General features: G+C 50.9%; 6 protein-coding genes across 6 annotated transcripts; 4 read left to right on the plus strand and 2 right to left on the minus strand.

Annotated features, from left to right (window-relative positions):
- The first annotated feature begins 294 nt into the window (after positions 1–294).
- On the plus strand, positions 295–2373 carry BDQ94DRAFT_179475 (cytochrome P450). The gene is made up of 3 exons (XM_026773395.1): positions 295–698; positions 768–1877; positions 1959–2373. Exons 1-3 carry the CDS (start codon positions 654–656, stop codon positions 2304–2306), a joined length of 1503 nt encoding a protein of 500 aa, XP_026631338.1. The 5' UTR covers positions 295–653; the 3' UTR covers positions 2307–2373.
- Positions 2374–2797: 424 nt separating this feature from the next.
- Positions 2798–4279, plus strand: BDQ94DRAFT_165472 (uncharacterized protein; the record flags this gene model as incomplete). Its single annotated transcript, XM_026770314.1, has 1 exon — positions 2798–4279. One exon carries the CDS (start codon positions 2798–2800, stop codon positions 4277–4279), a length of 1482 nt encoding a protein of 493 aa, XP_026631339.1.
- A 265-nt stretch (positions 4280–4544) lies between these two features.
- BDQ94DRAFT_165473 (S-adenosylmethionine:tRNA ribosyltransferase-isomerase) lies at positions 4545–5615 on the minus strand (the record flags this gene model as incomplete). Its single annotated transcript, XM_026770315.1, has 1 exon — positions 4545–5615. The coding sequence occupies one exon, from the start codon at positions 5613–5615 to the stop codon at positions 4545–4547; it is 1071 nt and encodes a 356-aa protein (XP_026631340.1).
- A 1378-nt stretch (positions 5616–6993) lies between these two features.
- Positions 6994–9003, plus strand: BDQ94DRAFT_156342 (flavin-containing monooxygenase; the record flags this gene model as incomplete). The annotated part of the gene is made up of 3 exons (XM_026768615.1): positions 6994–7372; positions 7433–7791; positions 7852–9003. 3 exons carry the CDS (start codon positions 6994–6996, stop codon positions 9001–9003), a joined length of 1890 nt encoding a protein of 629 aa, XP_026631341.1.
- Positions 9004–10024: 1021 nt separating this feature from the next.
- On the plus strand, positions 10025–11222 carry BDQ94DRAFT_133693 (alpha/beta hydrolase). Its single transcript, XM_026764336.1, has one exon. The coding sequence runs from the start codon at positions 10261–10263 to the stop codon at positions 11050–11052; it is 792 nt and encodes a 263-aa protein (XP_026631342.1). The 5' UTR covers positions 10025–10260; the 3' UTR covers positions 11053–11222.
- A 284-nt stretch (positions 11223–11506) lies between these two features.
- Positions 11507–15096, minus strand: BDQ94DRAFT_156344 (uncharacterized protein; the record flags this gene model as incomplete). Its single annotated transcript, XM_026768616.1, has 3 exons — positions 11507–12478; positions 12537–15011; positions 15076–15096. 3 exons carry the CDS (start codon positions 15094–15096, stop codon positions 11507–11509), a joined length of 3468 nt encoding a protein of 1155 aa, XP_026631343.1.
- Between the last annotated feature and the right edge of the window lie 37 nt (positions 15097–15133).

The raw sequence follows: 15133 nt of genomic DNA on the forward strand, positions 1-15133 counted from the left end.
TCAGAAGCCGCAGCGCGCACTTACTTATTCCCAAGCGATTCTAACGTTGTTTGATTCGACCTGATCTCCCGATCTTCTTGGCAGTTCTATGCGGAAAATTAGTTCGGCTAATCACAAGCTCGATAATTGGTCATTCCAGGGAATACGGAGGCAGCACATGGCCCCCACTTCCACCACAGACTCCGGCTGACCTCGATGATTTTATTAAAATGGTGGGGAGGTAGGTGCAGGGATTTAAATCCTTCGAGTAGTGAGTCTCAACCTGTTAGGCACGGCCGTTCGTGCGAAGTGCGACTGGCTGTTATATGCACTATCAGTATGTAACTAAATTGCTTAGGGAGTTTGACCCCTGACGGGACTAAACATAGTGGTCTTGTTGGGCCAGTGATATAATTCGGACCCTACGTCGGTTCGAGAACACAACCAATACCACGCGTCGGTATCGCAGCCCAGGAGTCCTCGAGATCGGATTAAGTTTATTATGGAATTGGGAGCCAAAATGTGATAGGCTGTACGTGCATGCATTAGCCCACGTAAGCCAACAGGTCCTTCTCTTCCAATCCTTCCCAACATCCTCTCCAGTGCTCCACCAACGTCTATTTAGTGTGCCTTCCTAACTCTTGCGTTTTCTTTCCTACAACCACACTATCAACATGGCCATTAACGCTTTGAGTATAGCTATCTCCCTGCTGGTGATTGTATGCATCGCTTTCCCCACCTGGCAACTTTTTCTCTTACAGAACCAATCACTAAAACTATTTGCTCAGTATCCCATAAGCCGCATTGTTTACAATGTGTTTTTCAGTCCATTGAGCCATTTACCCGGGCCAATTAGCTGGTCTGCCACTCGTTTGCCGTTTACCAGGGCACTACTTCGGGGCACGATTGTCCATGACTTCGAAAGATTGCATCGCAAGTACGGCCCAGTTGTTCGCACCGCCCCTGACGAGGTCAGCTTTGCCAGCGGTGACGCTTGGGCCGACATCTACGCGAGTCGGCCTGACGATCGGCAATTTCTCAAAGATCCCCTCTGGTGGCGCAGGCAGCCTGGCCAGCCTGATACTCTGTTGAGTGCAATCCATCCGGCGAAACATTCCCGCATGCGTAAACTACTCGCTCCGGCCTTCACCCCGCGTGCCTTGAGGGTGCAGGAGGCTGTGCTACAAAGATATGCCTCACTTCTTGTTGACCGTATCAAAGACCAAGTCTCAGTCGCTGGCACAGACGGGGCAGTGATTGACATGGGCCCCTGGTTCAATTTCACAACATTTGACATTTTTGGCGACCTCGGCTTTGGCGAGTCATTCCATTGTCTGCAGCACTCACAGTACCACCCCTGGATTGCACTATTATTTGGTAGTGTTAAGGCGGCATCATTCATTGCGGCAGCGCGGTATTACCCCCCGTTGGAAACGCTACTGATGAAATGCATCCCCCGCTCGCTGCATGAAAAGAGTCAACGCCATTACCGGCAAATCATCGACAAGATCGACCGACGGCTCAGCTGGGAGCTTCAGCGACCGGACATCATGTCTCACCTAATGGATGAGAATGGCCAAGTGGCATTACCACGGGGAGAGCTCAATACGACCTTTATGATTTTGACTACAACGGGCAGTGAAACGACTGCCACTGTGTTGACGGGCATTCTGACCTATCTAGTGAATCAACCAGAAGTTTTGGGGCGCCTCATCGGGGAGATCCGTGGAAGGTTCGGATCTAGTCAAGACATCAGCCTGTCAGTAGCGGCGGATCTGCCGTACCTCACTGCAGTGATTCAGGAGGGTCTCCGACTGTGTCCACCTGTGCCGTGGATGCTTCCCCGCCAGGTGCCACCGGGAGGAAGCACGGTGTGTGGGACTTGGTTACCGGGCGGAGTAAGTCAAGCAAACCCCTGGGGGTCCCTCACCCCCTTTAGATATGATCGACATCAGTATTGACAACGAAAACACGGCCAGACCGCGGTTTCCCTGCAGGCTTACACTCTCAATCGCGACCCCTCTCGGTTCCATGCAGCCTCCTCCTTTTTACCCGAGCGATGGCTCCCGGATGCTTCGAGTAATCCCAACTCCAACTTTTACCAGGACGACCGTCACGCCGTGCAGCCGTTCAGCATGGGACCGCGGTCTTGTCTAGGTCAGCACCTGGCATGGGCGGAGATGAGGTTGATCCTTACCAAGTTACTGGTCAATTTTGACTTCGAGGCGGTAGAGGGGAAACAGTTGCGATGGGAAGAATTGCGGACCTTCTTGTTGGTGGAGAAGCGCCCCTTGGAGGTGCGAGTGCGGCTGGCCCCGGTCAATTGACCCCGTCTTGGTGGGGCTGAATCCTTCTGAGCTTGGTCGAGCTTGTTTCTACGCAGCTAATATAGAGGTCACTTGGCGGTATAACTAACGTTGTCACTCGTAACCGTTCGTTTCAGAACTTCGGCCAGCAAAATCTCACACCATATGGTTTCGAGCAACCTATTCTTCAGCAAATAACATTTCTGTCTGAGGATCAGGTATCTAATAAATGTCTTTCGGCAAATTAGAGAATCTCATTACAACGTCTTACTCCGCATCTCTATCTCGCAAAATCCAGGGCCGAATGGCTGTACTGAAAACATGGAAGTTCTCGCTCGGAAGGAGTGCAACCCGCGCAGCAGCTTCCGCTCGTTCAAGTCTGTCTCCCGAACAGGAGACTTACCTGTGTCGTTCCTGGAAGAAGAGTTGTTAATCAACGACCTACTCTCCGCGTCCTCCCGGCGTTGAACATACTCTTCGCGACCCAGTTTCACACAACTATCAACCCGGCCATGCTAGACCAGGCTTTCAGAGAATCTGTTCAGGCGTGCGAAGTCTTCCTCTCGCGCTACAAGCAAGTCCAGGGGAAATTCATCAGAAACCTCGTCTATACCCCGTCTTCCCTTCGCCACTTTTCAACAACTGAGCTATCTATTGACGAATTCCTGCATGCTGCCCGGAACTACCGGTTTGACCTCGCCAACGAACAGCCCGTACAAGCCCTTCTGTACCAGCATTCCCCTACAGAATCCACTCTCGTGATCCTAATGTCCCACCTAGTCGGCGATGCCATCACGATGAATGGGTTCCTCAACAGTCTCGCCGCCCGCTTCCACGCCATGTCCAGACAAGAACTCACCGACCCAGGTTGCTTTTGGGCTGATCCCCGACATACATACACCTACATAGACTGGACCGCATGGTCCACCACTCAGGAGCACCTCTCAGCGGAGGCCTTAGTCTTCTGGAAAACCTATCTCGACCACCCGCCCCTTCAAACTGGCCTGAACCAGTCCCGTCGACCAAGGTCCTACACCGGCGGGTTTGAGTCCTGGACCCTCCCGCGCGACCTCTCCAAATCCCTCCTCCACGCCTGCACCGACCTATTCGTGAGCCCGCATCAACTCATGCTCACTGCTGTCGCGCTTGCCACGCAAGCCCTCCGACCCAGTCAGGACATCGTCATGATGGCCCCGTACTCCCTACGCACGGAACCCCTGACCGAGGATCTTGCCGGTTGTCTGCTAGACCGTGTACCCATTCGCGTCAAGTGGGACCGACGCCAATCGCTACTTGAGCTTCTGCGAGCTGTCCAGCAGTCCTCGCAAGCGGCAATCGCCCACGCTGTTCCCTACTCCTCTCTGTGCAAGGGCCTGCACCTTTCCCCGACCCTCACAGAGCCCTTTGCGGAGATCATGGTGACGTTCCACCCTCCGGCCACCAACAAGGCTGGATGTTCCTTCGGCCAGCCGTTTTCCCTCCGTCCGTCTGGCGCCAAATTCCCCATCCTGTTCGAATTTTTCCAACAGTCCCCAGATGAGCCAATCACCGTGGTTTTCGAGCACGACAACGCAATCCTCAGCGGTCAAGACGGCGAGGCTCTATTGTCGGCGTTCCAGCTGGTCTTGCAAATTATTGGCGATAATCAAACAGCCCACGAAATGGTGGAGACAGTGTGCCGTGAGGTGCGTACACCTGAGAAAAGACTCAATGGTCTGCTGGAAGATCAGATGTCGGAGTCTTGTTCCGAGGGGTCAAATAATGAGTTCCATGAAGAAATCGTACGGAAGGCGTTCGCCACATGTCTTGGTGTGACGGTGGAGGATGTGGGCTCGCATACTTCGTTCTTTGATGAGCTTGGGGGTTCTTCGGCTGATGCGGTCCGTCTGGTGTGGTTGTTGAAGGAGAGAGGCGTAATTGGAGTGGATGTGCGGCAGGTGTTGTTGGCGAAGACGCCCGCAGCGCTCGGGAGGATGGTGTGGTCTATTGAATAGCTCGTGTTGTATGAGTGGATACCTCCTCAGCAACCCCTGCTCGCCCTTCTGTTTGGTACAGGAGTTAAAATAAATACTTCTCTATATTCTACCTTACTAAACGATAGGAAATGTCGTGATCAAACCTGGTTTTTTCAAACCATGTATCCATTGTTATAGCATTGCCACTGGACGGCTGGACTCCTGTCTCTGAAACACGGACATAGTTTGACAAATCGGGAAGACTATAGGAACGAAACAGTTCACAAGGAACAAAATGCATCACCTAAGTAATAAGCATACAGTCCCCGAACATATCAAACTCATAATCACCCTTCTCCTGAATTTCCTTGTAGCTCCTCATAACAAAGTCGGTCCCCGCGAAAGCAGCCGTAAGCACAATATGGCTAGACCGCGGACGATGCAAATTGGTAAGCAGCACATCCACAGCATTGAACTCAAATCCTGGGTAGATATAGAGATCGGTCCATCCATGCTGGGGCTTGATGGTACCCTTGCGTCCGGTCTCACGGGTAATGGTCTCCAGCGTCCGCATAACAGTCGTGCCAACAGCAATAACACGACGACCTTCGCTTCTTGCTCGATTCAGCTGCGCTGAAGTCCTTTCGCTGACCTCGTAATACTCCGATCGCACCTTGTGTTTTTCAATCTCCTCGACGCTGATGTGCCGAACGGACAGAATCTCAGTCGCCCCCACATGCAGAGTGATGTAGGCGATCTCAACACCCTTGGCGGAGATTTCAGCGAGGAGCTCATGAGAGAAGTGCAGTCCAGCCGAAGGGATCTCGAGAGAACCGGGCTTTTTGGCATACACAGAGCGGTAAGCATCGGGCTTTTCCTTCCAGTAAGTAGGGTTCAAATGGATGTTTTCGTCGAGCCGGGCTCCGTATTGATCGAGGGTTGGGAGGAGCAGCTCAGTTGGGGTGAACTGGACCTTCCACAACTTATCGGGCTGCTGGTCAAGGAGCGTGCATTTGAGCTTCTCCTCGTCCAGCGAGATCAGGGTTTGGCCTCGTTTGAACGTGACCTCGGGCTTCTTGAGCTCAACGATGGTGGTGCCGTCTGGCTCGTGGCCGTAGACGGTCAGTTGCAGGGAGTCCTTGTTGCCGTGCTCAAACCACAGCGTGTTTGACAGCATGTAGCTATCGTTCAGCACGAGAAGATCTCCGGGGCGGAAGTATTCTCCAATGCTGGAGAATATAGCATGATCGATCTTAGAGCTCTCGCGATCTAAGACAATCATCTTTCCGCTATCACGGGTTTTGCCGCGAAGCTCAACAGGGTCATGGGGCATGACCTTGTAGTCAAGATCGAACTCGAATTCAGCAGTCTTCATAGTGATAACAAAAGCGAGTAGGTAGTTTAGATAGATATGATATGAAGATATCCAATATCTTCGGAGAAAATAGCAGCATGACTAGCAAGGCGTTTGTGCCCTTTTATCTCCCACCGCAGCTAGGAGTGCAACATTACTCGCACATTGGAGGCCGAAGGGCATGCAACTGTAAGATGCCCCAAGAGATGGATAGAGATTATCGCTATGCAACATTACTCGTACATCGTACATCGGAACATATGCGGGGAAGATTGTATGTGTAGTATTGCCCCATCCCATCAAGACCCATAAAGCAATCAATAACGGGAGACGCTATTGCCACACCGGCCAGGCTTCCTCCACACCAGCCTTCGCTCATGCCACACCCTTTGCCTACTCTGGGAGGTAAGGCATGGGGTTTAAATATATTTAATCCTTTGAACTATCCTAATAGACCAAATTCCTGCCCAAGATCCCAATTCTAATGTCCAAGGCTGGTGTGGAGGAAGCCTGGCCGGTGTGGCAATAGCGTCTCCTGTTATTGATTGCTTTATGGGTCTTGATAGGATGGAGCAATACTACACATACACGGGCGGCACTCTGTAATCCAAAACCAGGCATGTAATGCTGCTTCAATTGCACCCAGGATGATGTTTGCTGCAGGCCGGCCCTGCCCTGATATCATCGGTGTGGCCTGCCATGTACAGTCTGGAGGTAAGTGCTTGTAGCTCACGTTGAAGGTTCTGTTGATGCATCTTACTTAACAAGTCATATACACATCATCCTTGGTTCAAAACGGGAACTAAACCGGCTGCGGGTATCATACAAATTGCACTGGCGAATAATAAATGTCCGCGGAGAATTTCTGGAATGCGAACCATGAATCATTCCGGCAGTGTCACTGGAATCCTGGACATCCCTCTTCAATCCCCGCATCTAGTCTGCTCATGTCGAGTTTTTCGGTGACTCTGTCATCGCAGGTGGAAACTCTGGAAAACTAGGCTGCTTCTGAATGTCACTGTATCCGATCAGAATACGCTTCTGTGGGTTCTACGACCAGCCATGGCCTTCTCGACCACAGTCATGAGGCGCACATCCCAGCATGCTACTGTAACATCCATAAAGACGAGCTGTACATTCAAATAAGAGAGGCAATACCAGCCCACATACAAACTGTTACATGCCCATTACTGACATCAGGTTACTTTCACCTCGATAAGGGTTTCATTATAGCTATGTGAAGCATCAGTGGGAGGGAAAAGTTCAAGGGGTGCCCGAAAAAGGTATCCATTCATAGATTTCGGGGACGCACAGCTGCTGCAGCTTCCCAGAAAGTCCCTTCTTCTCAAATCCACTAGCTTTTACAGTCTAGACAGGAACCTTGTGAATTATTCTTATCATGTCCTCAGTCAAAACAGCTGCAAGGGATTCATTGATACTGCCCCTTGGGCTTCCGCACCACCGAGCCACCACAGACAAATACGATATCGATTCCAACGACAATGGGAAACCTTTAGCTGACGAGCAGCATAATACCAAAAAATGTCTTCTTGTAAATGGCCACCAACAAGCCAATTCCAGCTCTCCGTTCATCTCAGAACGTCCTATCGATCAGCCCCGGCCACTGAAGCTCATCTACATCGGTGCAGGCATTTCAGGGATTGTCGCTGCCATTCAGTTTTTGAAGGCTGTACCTCACTTGGAACTGACTATTTACGAGAAAAATCCCGAACTAGGAGGGACATGGTTCGAGAACAGATACCCTGGCTGCGCATGTGGTAAGCCTAGCAAGACCTCAGCTAATAAGTCAACCCATTACTGATTTATTGTACGAATAGATGTACCATCCCACACTTACCAGCTAAGTTTCGAGTCGTGGACTGAATGGAGCCACTTCTTCTCCGGATCAGAAGAGATTCTCGAATACTGGAAACGTGTTGCCCAGAAGTACAATGTTCGGAAGCATATACGGTTCAACCGGCGATGCGTCGAAGCACGCTGGCACGATACTAGGAGCCTATGGACTGTTCAGGTCCAAGATGTACTTACGGGGAATATTTTCGAGGACTCAGCTGACGTGTTGATGATTGGAACTGGCCTGCTGAACGAGTGGAAGTGGCCTTCGGTTTCTGGTCTGCAATCCTTCAAGGGACAGCTTCTGCACAGTGCTAGCTGGGACGAAAGCTTTGATCTTAGGGTGAGTAAAATAAGACACTTCCTTGTATACCCATAGTTTTGCTAAAAGCTCGGACTATAGGGAAAGAACATAGCCGTAATCGGCTCGGGAAGCACCGCAGTCCAGATAGTACCCGCAATTATCGACAAAGTCAAGTCCATGGACCACTACGTCCGTGGAGGGACATGGATATCCAACCAACATGGCAGCCCCCACCTTGCTGCGCGAACAAACAATCAAGCTATGAATTTCCGATATACAGAAAAAGAGAAACAAGAATGGCGGAACAATCCATCATCATATCTCAAATACCGCAAGGAATTAGAGCTTGAGATTCAGAGCCAATTCGCCATTTCCCAACGGGATAGCGATGTTCAGAAGACTGCGACAGCACAGCTCCGAGCAGGCATGCGGGATAGACTAAAATCGAAACCAGAACTACTGGACCTCCTACTACCCGATTTCCCTCCGCTTTGCAACCGATTGACTCCCGCTCCTGGGTATCTGGAGGCGCTAGTGTCACCGAAAGTCAATGTCATCGGTTCACCAATTACTCGTATTGATGAAGCCGGTATCGTCACTGCAGATGGAGAACACCGCCCCGTGGACGCGATCATTTGCGCAACCGGCTTCGAAAAGAACCTAGGGGGCAACTTCCCAATCATAGGTTGTGGTGGCAGCAGCCTTCGTGACAGATACGCCAATCGGCCAGAGACATACCTAGGTATTTGCACAGATGGATTCCCCAATTTCTTTCAGTCCCTGGGACCCAACTCCTTCCAGGGCGCAGGGAACCTGCTCATCATGATAGAGCACACGCATGCGTATGTCGCACAGATCTTATCGCAAATGGCGTATGGCAATGTCGGGCAGGTAGAGCCAAAGCGAAGGCAGGTTCTGAATTTTACTAATTACGCTGAGAAGTATTTTGAGCGAACTGTCTACAGCTCCGAATGCAACAGTTGGTACAAGTCGCCTCCACCCGGTGCGACAACTCTGCAACAGCGCAAAAAGGGTCGGGTTACTGCTCTTTGGCCGGGAAGCAGCCTTCACGCTATCAAAGCACTTGAACATGTGAGGTGGGAGGACTTTGAGACCACAGCATACGATGGTAATGAGTTTGGATGGTTTGGAAATGGTTGGGCGGAGGTGGAGAATTCTTCGGAGAGAGGCAATCCGGATGCAATGGCCTGGTATCTAGACAAGACAATTTTTCTTGATGCTAATTCCTAGTTACATGATGTGAAATGGACCATTAATTCAGGGGCAGTTCAAATTAAGTGTTTTGGTCTCAATTTCTACTTAGACAGAATTGAACAATGTCTTACTGTCGGAATCAACCCGCTGACTTCATCGCAAAAGCCGAGGGGTACAGGAAAGATGTTTGTAACACGGCAAATATTATAGGTATAAATTAGACAGACATGAATATTTATTGCGGCGGATCGGCCATTTCTCCACACGTTCCTATGCTTCGCTTTCACCACTAGCGATGTTCCGCTTCCTACTTCCAAGCCATCTCTACTACCGGGGCTGACCGCTTTACTGACCGCTAAAAGCGGCAGAACCTAGTCGACCTCGCTGAAAAAGTTGCGGATATAGACGGATATAAGCGGATATATTTTTTTAGCAGCTCCCAAAAGACTGAGTCGGCATTCTGTACGTTTTTTTACCGCCTTGGGGTGGGGTGGCAGAATCTGATATCACGTAACTATGGGTGGCCTTGGTGACACAGCAGGATCTACCCAGCATGTTCAATATATACCCCCGCCATGGCCCGTTGACATACATGCTTCTGGCCGTGGTAGGACAAAACTCAGGGTTGGGCTCAAACTGTCCAAGGAAGCATGTTTGAGGTCGTCTGAAACACGACCTTGATACTCATGTCTACATGTGCACCAGTGGTCACAATTGTGATACACTTACATACAAAGGTGGAGAGCGTAAGTATTGACCTACATATGTCTAAGGAACTCTTAGCTCCGGTGGGGCAGCCCCCACTAAGCCATTGTTGTCGCTTTGGTGGACATTGACCGTTAGACCAAGCGGAGTGGTGATTCTGTCCTTGAATATGTAGTATGTAGTGTGGCTGTATGTATTTCCAGTCCATTGTGTGTGTAAGTGTTCCTACAAGGCCCTGCATTTAACTGCTTTAACTGCATTGAAGCAGATCTCGCCATATAGAAGCTCACATTGCATTGTCTGGCTAGTGCTTATCATATCCCAGCCCCACGACCTCACCTACCGTAAGCAACAATTACCCACTGAAGGCTTATAGCCTGTATCTAGTGCCAGCCTCGTGAGAATTTTGCCATATTCTGGATCATACAAACGTTTTACGGCCCAGTGATAAAAGACGATTCAAATTACAGACTAATTAACTAAGTACTCATAACTATATGAACCGCAGTCATCAAGCAACAACTTTCCAGTACTTACCACTAACCTTCCCTCTTTCCACCCACCACACGCAAAGAAACCAAAAACACCATGTCCACCACCACTACCACCCCCAAACCAACCATCGTGCTCATCCACGGAGCATGGCACACTCCAGCCAACTACACCCCCCTCATCACATCCCTCCAATCCCTCGGCTTCAGCGTGCACTGCCCCCACCTCCCCAGCTGCACCAACACCCGCCCCCCACCAGCAACCTACGCCGACGATGTCTCCGTCGTCCGCAGCCTCATCACCTCCCTCGTGGAAAAGGGCGAGCGCATCCTCATGCTCATGCACTCCTACGGCGGCGCCATCGGCACCGACGCCATCCAGGACCTTGACCTCCCCACCCGCGCAGCCAACAACCTCCCCGGCGGGATAATCCACCTCCTCTACCTCTGCGCCTACATCCAACAACCCGGCCGCTCCATCTGGGATGTCGTCACCGAAGCAGGCATGACAGCCTTCTGGCCGCAGTTCGTCGAGAATGCAGACGACGGATCTACATTCCCCGTTGATCCGGTGCAGCTGTTCCTGGGTGATTGTGATGAGGCGCAGGTTGCTGAGGCGGTGAAGCACCTCGTAAGGAGTCCGCTGAGTGCGTTTCAGACGCCCGCGGTGGGGGATGCGTGGAGGAGAGCGCCGGTTACGTATGTGAGTACGACGAAGGATTATTCTGTTCCGAGGGTTTATCAGGATTTGATGTTGAAGAGGGTGAAAGCGGAGGGGGTGGATGTTAGGGTCGTGGAGGTGGATACGGCGCATAGTGTGTTTGTTTCGAGGTTGGGGGATGTGGTGCGGGTTGTTGAGGAGGTTGTGCGGGATGGGAGGGATGTTTGAGGGTGCTTAGGAATTCAGTTATAGGCGAAGAGCAGTTGGTTGTTGGGTAGGGGGAAAGCTAATGTTTCAAGTTGATCTGTCGTATAAAATTACTTGTACTGGTGGTGGTAGTATAGTGTGACGGGAGCCGAGAGTAAATATATATATTGCTAGACGCTAGTATTTTGGGCTTTTTATATAAGACACCATGCAGGACCTTTGAGTATCGATTGATTATATGTATTGTAATCGAGACTCATCGTGATGGGCAAAAATTGAGTACTACTCTGGTCTTGTGCTTCAATATGTAAATCGCTTGCATGGCTAGCACCACAATAATGAACCCAGTTAAGCTACTACTAATGAGACATGAGTAGTTAGAGTGATAGCAGTATCACAAGCCATTCATTATTGGCATTTATCCATTATGATATATAAGATAGAAGGCCTGCATTAACCGGGATTTGAGATTGTACTACCTCTGCATCTCATCCTCACTATCCTTATCCTCGGGCATAGCAATCGGCAATCCCGAATTTGAAGAAATCCTCTTCCGCTCCATCTCCACCGCAATCTCATCCAGCTCATTCTCGATATCCAGATGAATCCGCAGCCCCTTCTCAACAAGCACGTTGTACACATGCCTGAGTTCATCGAATCCCATACCGTCACCCTTTCTACTATCTTGCGGATACTGCTCCCGGATCACATCCGCCCGGAGATGAGTAAACGCAAGCATAATAAGCTCCTTCGACCAGGGGCACGCGCGCATTCCGCGGTAGAAAATGTTCTTAGCCCGTTGAATGTCGTTACGAGACAGTTCGAAGAGTATGTAGAGTTTCCAGATGGTGATGCTAGAGTGGCCAGTAGAGGTGTTGGATCCTTGGTGGACGGTATCGCCGATGGCTTTTTCGAATGCAGCGCGGACAGAGTGCATCGTTGAGCCGGCGTAGGTGGGGCGGTTTAGTTCGGTGTATATGGAAAAGAGGTGCGTCGTTATGGGGACTGGAGCGGCTGTGAGACTGTCTGCGTTGGTGTTAATGCTAGTGATGTCTCGTATTGTGTCCCGGACGCGTTCTTCGATGCGAAACCGCGATTCGTTCCAGGCGAAAAGGGAGAGGAATATGGTGTTGTGGCGGGAAATTGATATGCTTTCAGATAAAAGGGAACGAATGTGTGAGGGTTTGTAGGTGCCGCTGGTGCGCATGTGGTGATAGAGAAGTCGGGCTCGGGATTGATGGAGGAGTTCGGTCGTGAAGCTTGCAAAGGACTTGGACTGGTCGGGTAGAGAAGCCAGCCTGGCAAATGCATTGTGATAGTAATCCAGGGGCCTGATTAGGTCGAGGGAGTTGGAGAGGTACGATAGAATAGCTAGGCAGTCTATGCACGACGTGAGGACGGTTGGCTTCTCGTTTGCAAGACCAGTTTCCTGCGCTTCGGAAAGATACTGGATGGAATGTTAGAGTTATGAAAGAGCGGAGAGCGTGTGCATCTGGCAAACTTACACTTTGTATCTTTAGTAGATTTGTCGGACTGAAGGAGGGGTGACTGGAAGCGTCGGAAAAGACCTTGAGATTGATGCTATTCTGGGGCATCGAAAGGAGGAGATGAGATGCTTGAGTTGCATTTCCAGCATCCAGAAGCTCCCAAATCCAGGTGCGCCATACCACAATACTGTCCACCCTATCGCGATCAGGGCAAGACTTGCTCATAGAGAGGGAGGTCGCCCAGACATGATCGGCAGCTGCTTGATTGCCAAGGCGCCGCTCTATTAGAGCATAAGCATTGTAAAGTCTCAGGCTAGATGATCGCTTCTTGAGCAGCGCTTTCGCGAATTTCCTCGCATCCTTGCTTTTACACGCGAGTTCAAGAGCCAGACCATATTCCGCAAGGTCATCATTCTCCGGATTTGCTTCTATCAACGATCGGACGACCCTGCGGACCCACACAGGGTCGACGTGGGATTGTGAATTAGACGTGGCGTCGCTCCAGGTTTTGAGGGCATAGAACCAATTGGTAGGGTCAGCGAACAAAGTATCTAGCGTAATGATGAAATTGTGATGAGGGAAAAGGACAGGGGATGTGACCGTGGGCTCAATGCCAGCAGCCACATCAGGGAGCCAGTCCGCAAGTGTTGTATAGAAACTGCTTGCAAATTCGTTCCTCACGAAGCCATCTCCATTCCAGCGACTCGTCGTACCCAAGTTCTCAACCGATGGAATTGGTGGGAGATGACAGTAATGGAAAAAGCTATTAATCAGCACTTCTGCTGGGGTTGCCTGCCAAGCCAGCGACAAAATCTCTTCAAGATCGGATGCGATGATGACTCGGTATGGATCATCTTCCTCCGAGTCATCAATACTGCGGGCTGGCAATCGAGCATTGACGGTTCGCTCCTTTTCGCAGGGTGCCCAAGACGCGAATACGGCTCCCGAGTTGAGTTGAAACCCAGGCTTCTCGCTATAACTAGCATTTTGCAGGACATTCTCATCGTTCTTCCAGCCTTTAGCGCCCGCCTCGCCAACGCGGGAGACCTCCGACTCCCAGAACTCCAAGAAAGCTGGTATCACCTCTTCTGAGCTTTTGCTTCCGTCAAGCGAGTCAGGTCGGTAGAACGTCAGCTCCAGAAGACCTTGCCAGAGAGCCGCAGCATGCTCCGTAAACCCAGCTTCCCGGATGAATAACGTCAGCCTAAGGAACAAATACAAGTGGACCCGGGTCTTCTCGGGTTTCTCCGGAGAAAACTTATTGAGTCTCAAACACTCCAGAAAGGTCGCAAAGCACCGCTCATACGTAAAACCCAGAAACTCGGTTTGACGGAAGTCAAGATATCGAATCCAAAGGCTGATGTACTCAGAATTTGACTTCAGTATCGTCTGCCACTGAGCAGACAGCTTCTTGGTGTCCCAGAGTTTTGCCCCTTCTTCGAGGAGGCCGAGTAGAAGGCGATCCTTTGCAGGGCTCGATCCGACTTTTTTCAATGCTTTTTCGTAGAGCGATAGCTTGATGTCGGCTAAGCCCATCTTTTCTGCGTACGTCAGAGAGCCAGATTCCCTCTCCGATCCTCGGAGGAGCGACTCCTGATGGTCGATAAGCGTGAGCCACGCGGAAATATCATCAGGGCTCTTTTCAACATTCCTAAGCAATTCCGCATTGCGCTGCTTGATCTCCTGGTTGGGGTCACTCCGGCCACCCTCTCTATCCGAATCTGTACCGGATACGGCTTCAACATCACTGGGCAAGTCATCCTCTGGCTTTGCTTTGCCATGAATCGACCGATACGCGTGTTTTTCATCATCAGAGTCGACTTCCAACAAATCCAGGCGATTTCCTTTGCTGGACACACTCAAAGGAATATAGTCCAGTAACGTATCTGCGGCTGCATCCACCAGCGACTCTGGCCGTATCCGAAGTAGCCGGGATCTACCCTTGTCTAGTCCTGCGAGAAGATTCTTCGCCTTCTTCTTTGACTTTCCCCCTTTGTGTTCGTTCGTGACGACCAACACGTCCTCGACAGCGCTTTCCCGGTCGATCTTGTAGCTGGAAGGCAAGCCCAAGACGTTGCCTCGACCGACGCAATAATATTGTGGAACGCTATATCTATGTAACGTGCCATAGATCAAGTTGTAACGATCGCCCTTACTATCAATCACATACAAATCGGAGGCTTCGTCGGGAGGTTGCTTCACGGTGCGGGTCCGGGTCGACGTAGATGGTCTGGGAGATTCGGAGGTGGGCTCCCGGCGGCGATGACTTCCTTCATTTCGAGAGGAACGATGCTCCCGGTGGCCCCTGCGACGCTCTCTGGACCTCGAGCGGTCATGATGGCTTCTATGTCTTGATCGATGTCTCGAGCGGTGGCTAGACTTCTCCTCGCGGTCGGAGATGTCGCGACTGGGGCGCCCGGGCGGCCGATCAGCTTCGGGCGGAGGTGCTGGCCGAGGCTTGAAGCTGGCGAAGCGCGGGATGTTTTTCTTTTCCTAATGCAGAATTTGAATTAGCATGAGGCGACTAGCTCAAGCTCTTTATTCGATTGTAACATACCTGGGAGCCAGACGAATCCATGCTCCTGGAGAGGTGAGGCCTGCCTTTGATGGGGAGC

Source organism: Aspergillus welwitschiae, assembly GCF_003344945.1.
Source record: "Aspergillus welwitschiae strain CBS 139.54b unplaced genomic scaffold BDQ94scaffold_2, whole genome shotgun sequence".
NCBI classification, from domain to species: Eukaryota; Fungi; Ascomycota; class Eurotiomycetes; order Eurotiales; family Aspergillaceae; genus Aspergillus; species Aspergillus welwitschiae.

Bases quoted from the DNA above. Each gene is read 5' to 3' on its own strand.
- BDQ94DRAFT_133693 (XM_026764336.1), top strand. From the start codon at position 10,261: ATGTCCACCACCACTACCACCCCCAAACCAACCATCGTGCTCATCCAC.
- BDQ94DRAFT_179475 (XM_026773395.1), top strand. From the start codon at position 654: ATGGCCATTAACGCTTTGAGTATAGCTATCTCCCTGCTGGTGATT. The intron at 699-767 runs GTATGCATCGCT...CTATTTGCTCAG, and splicing joins CTATCTCCCTGCTGGTGATT to TATCCCATAAGCCGCATTGT. The intron at 1,878-1,958 runs GTAAGTCAAGCA...AAACACGGCCAG, and splicing joins GGACTTGGTTACCGGGCGGA to ACCGCGGTTTCCCTGCAGGC.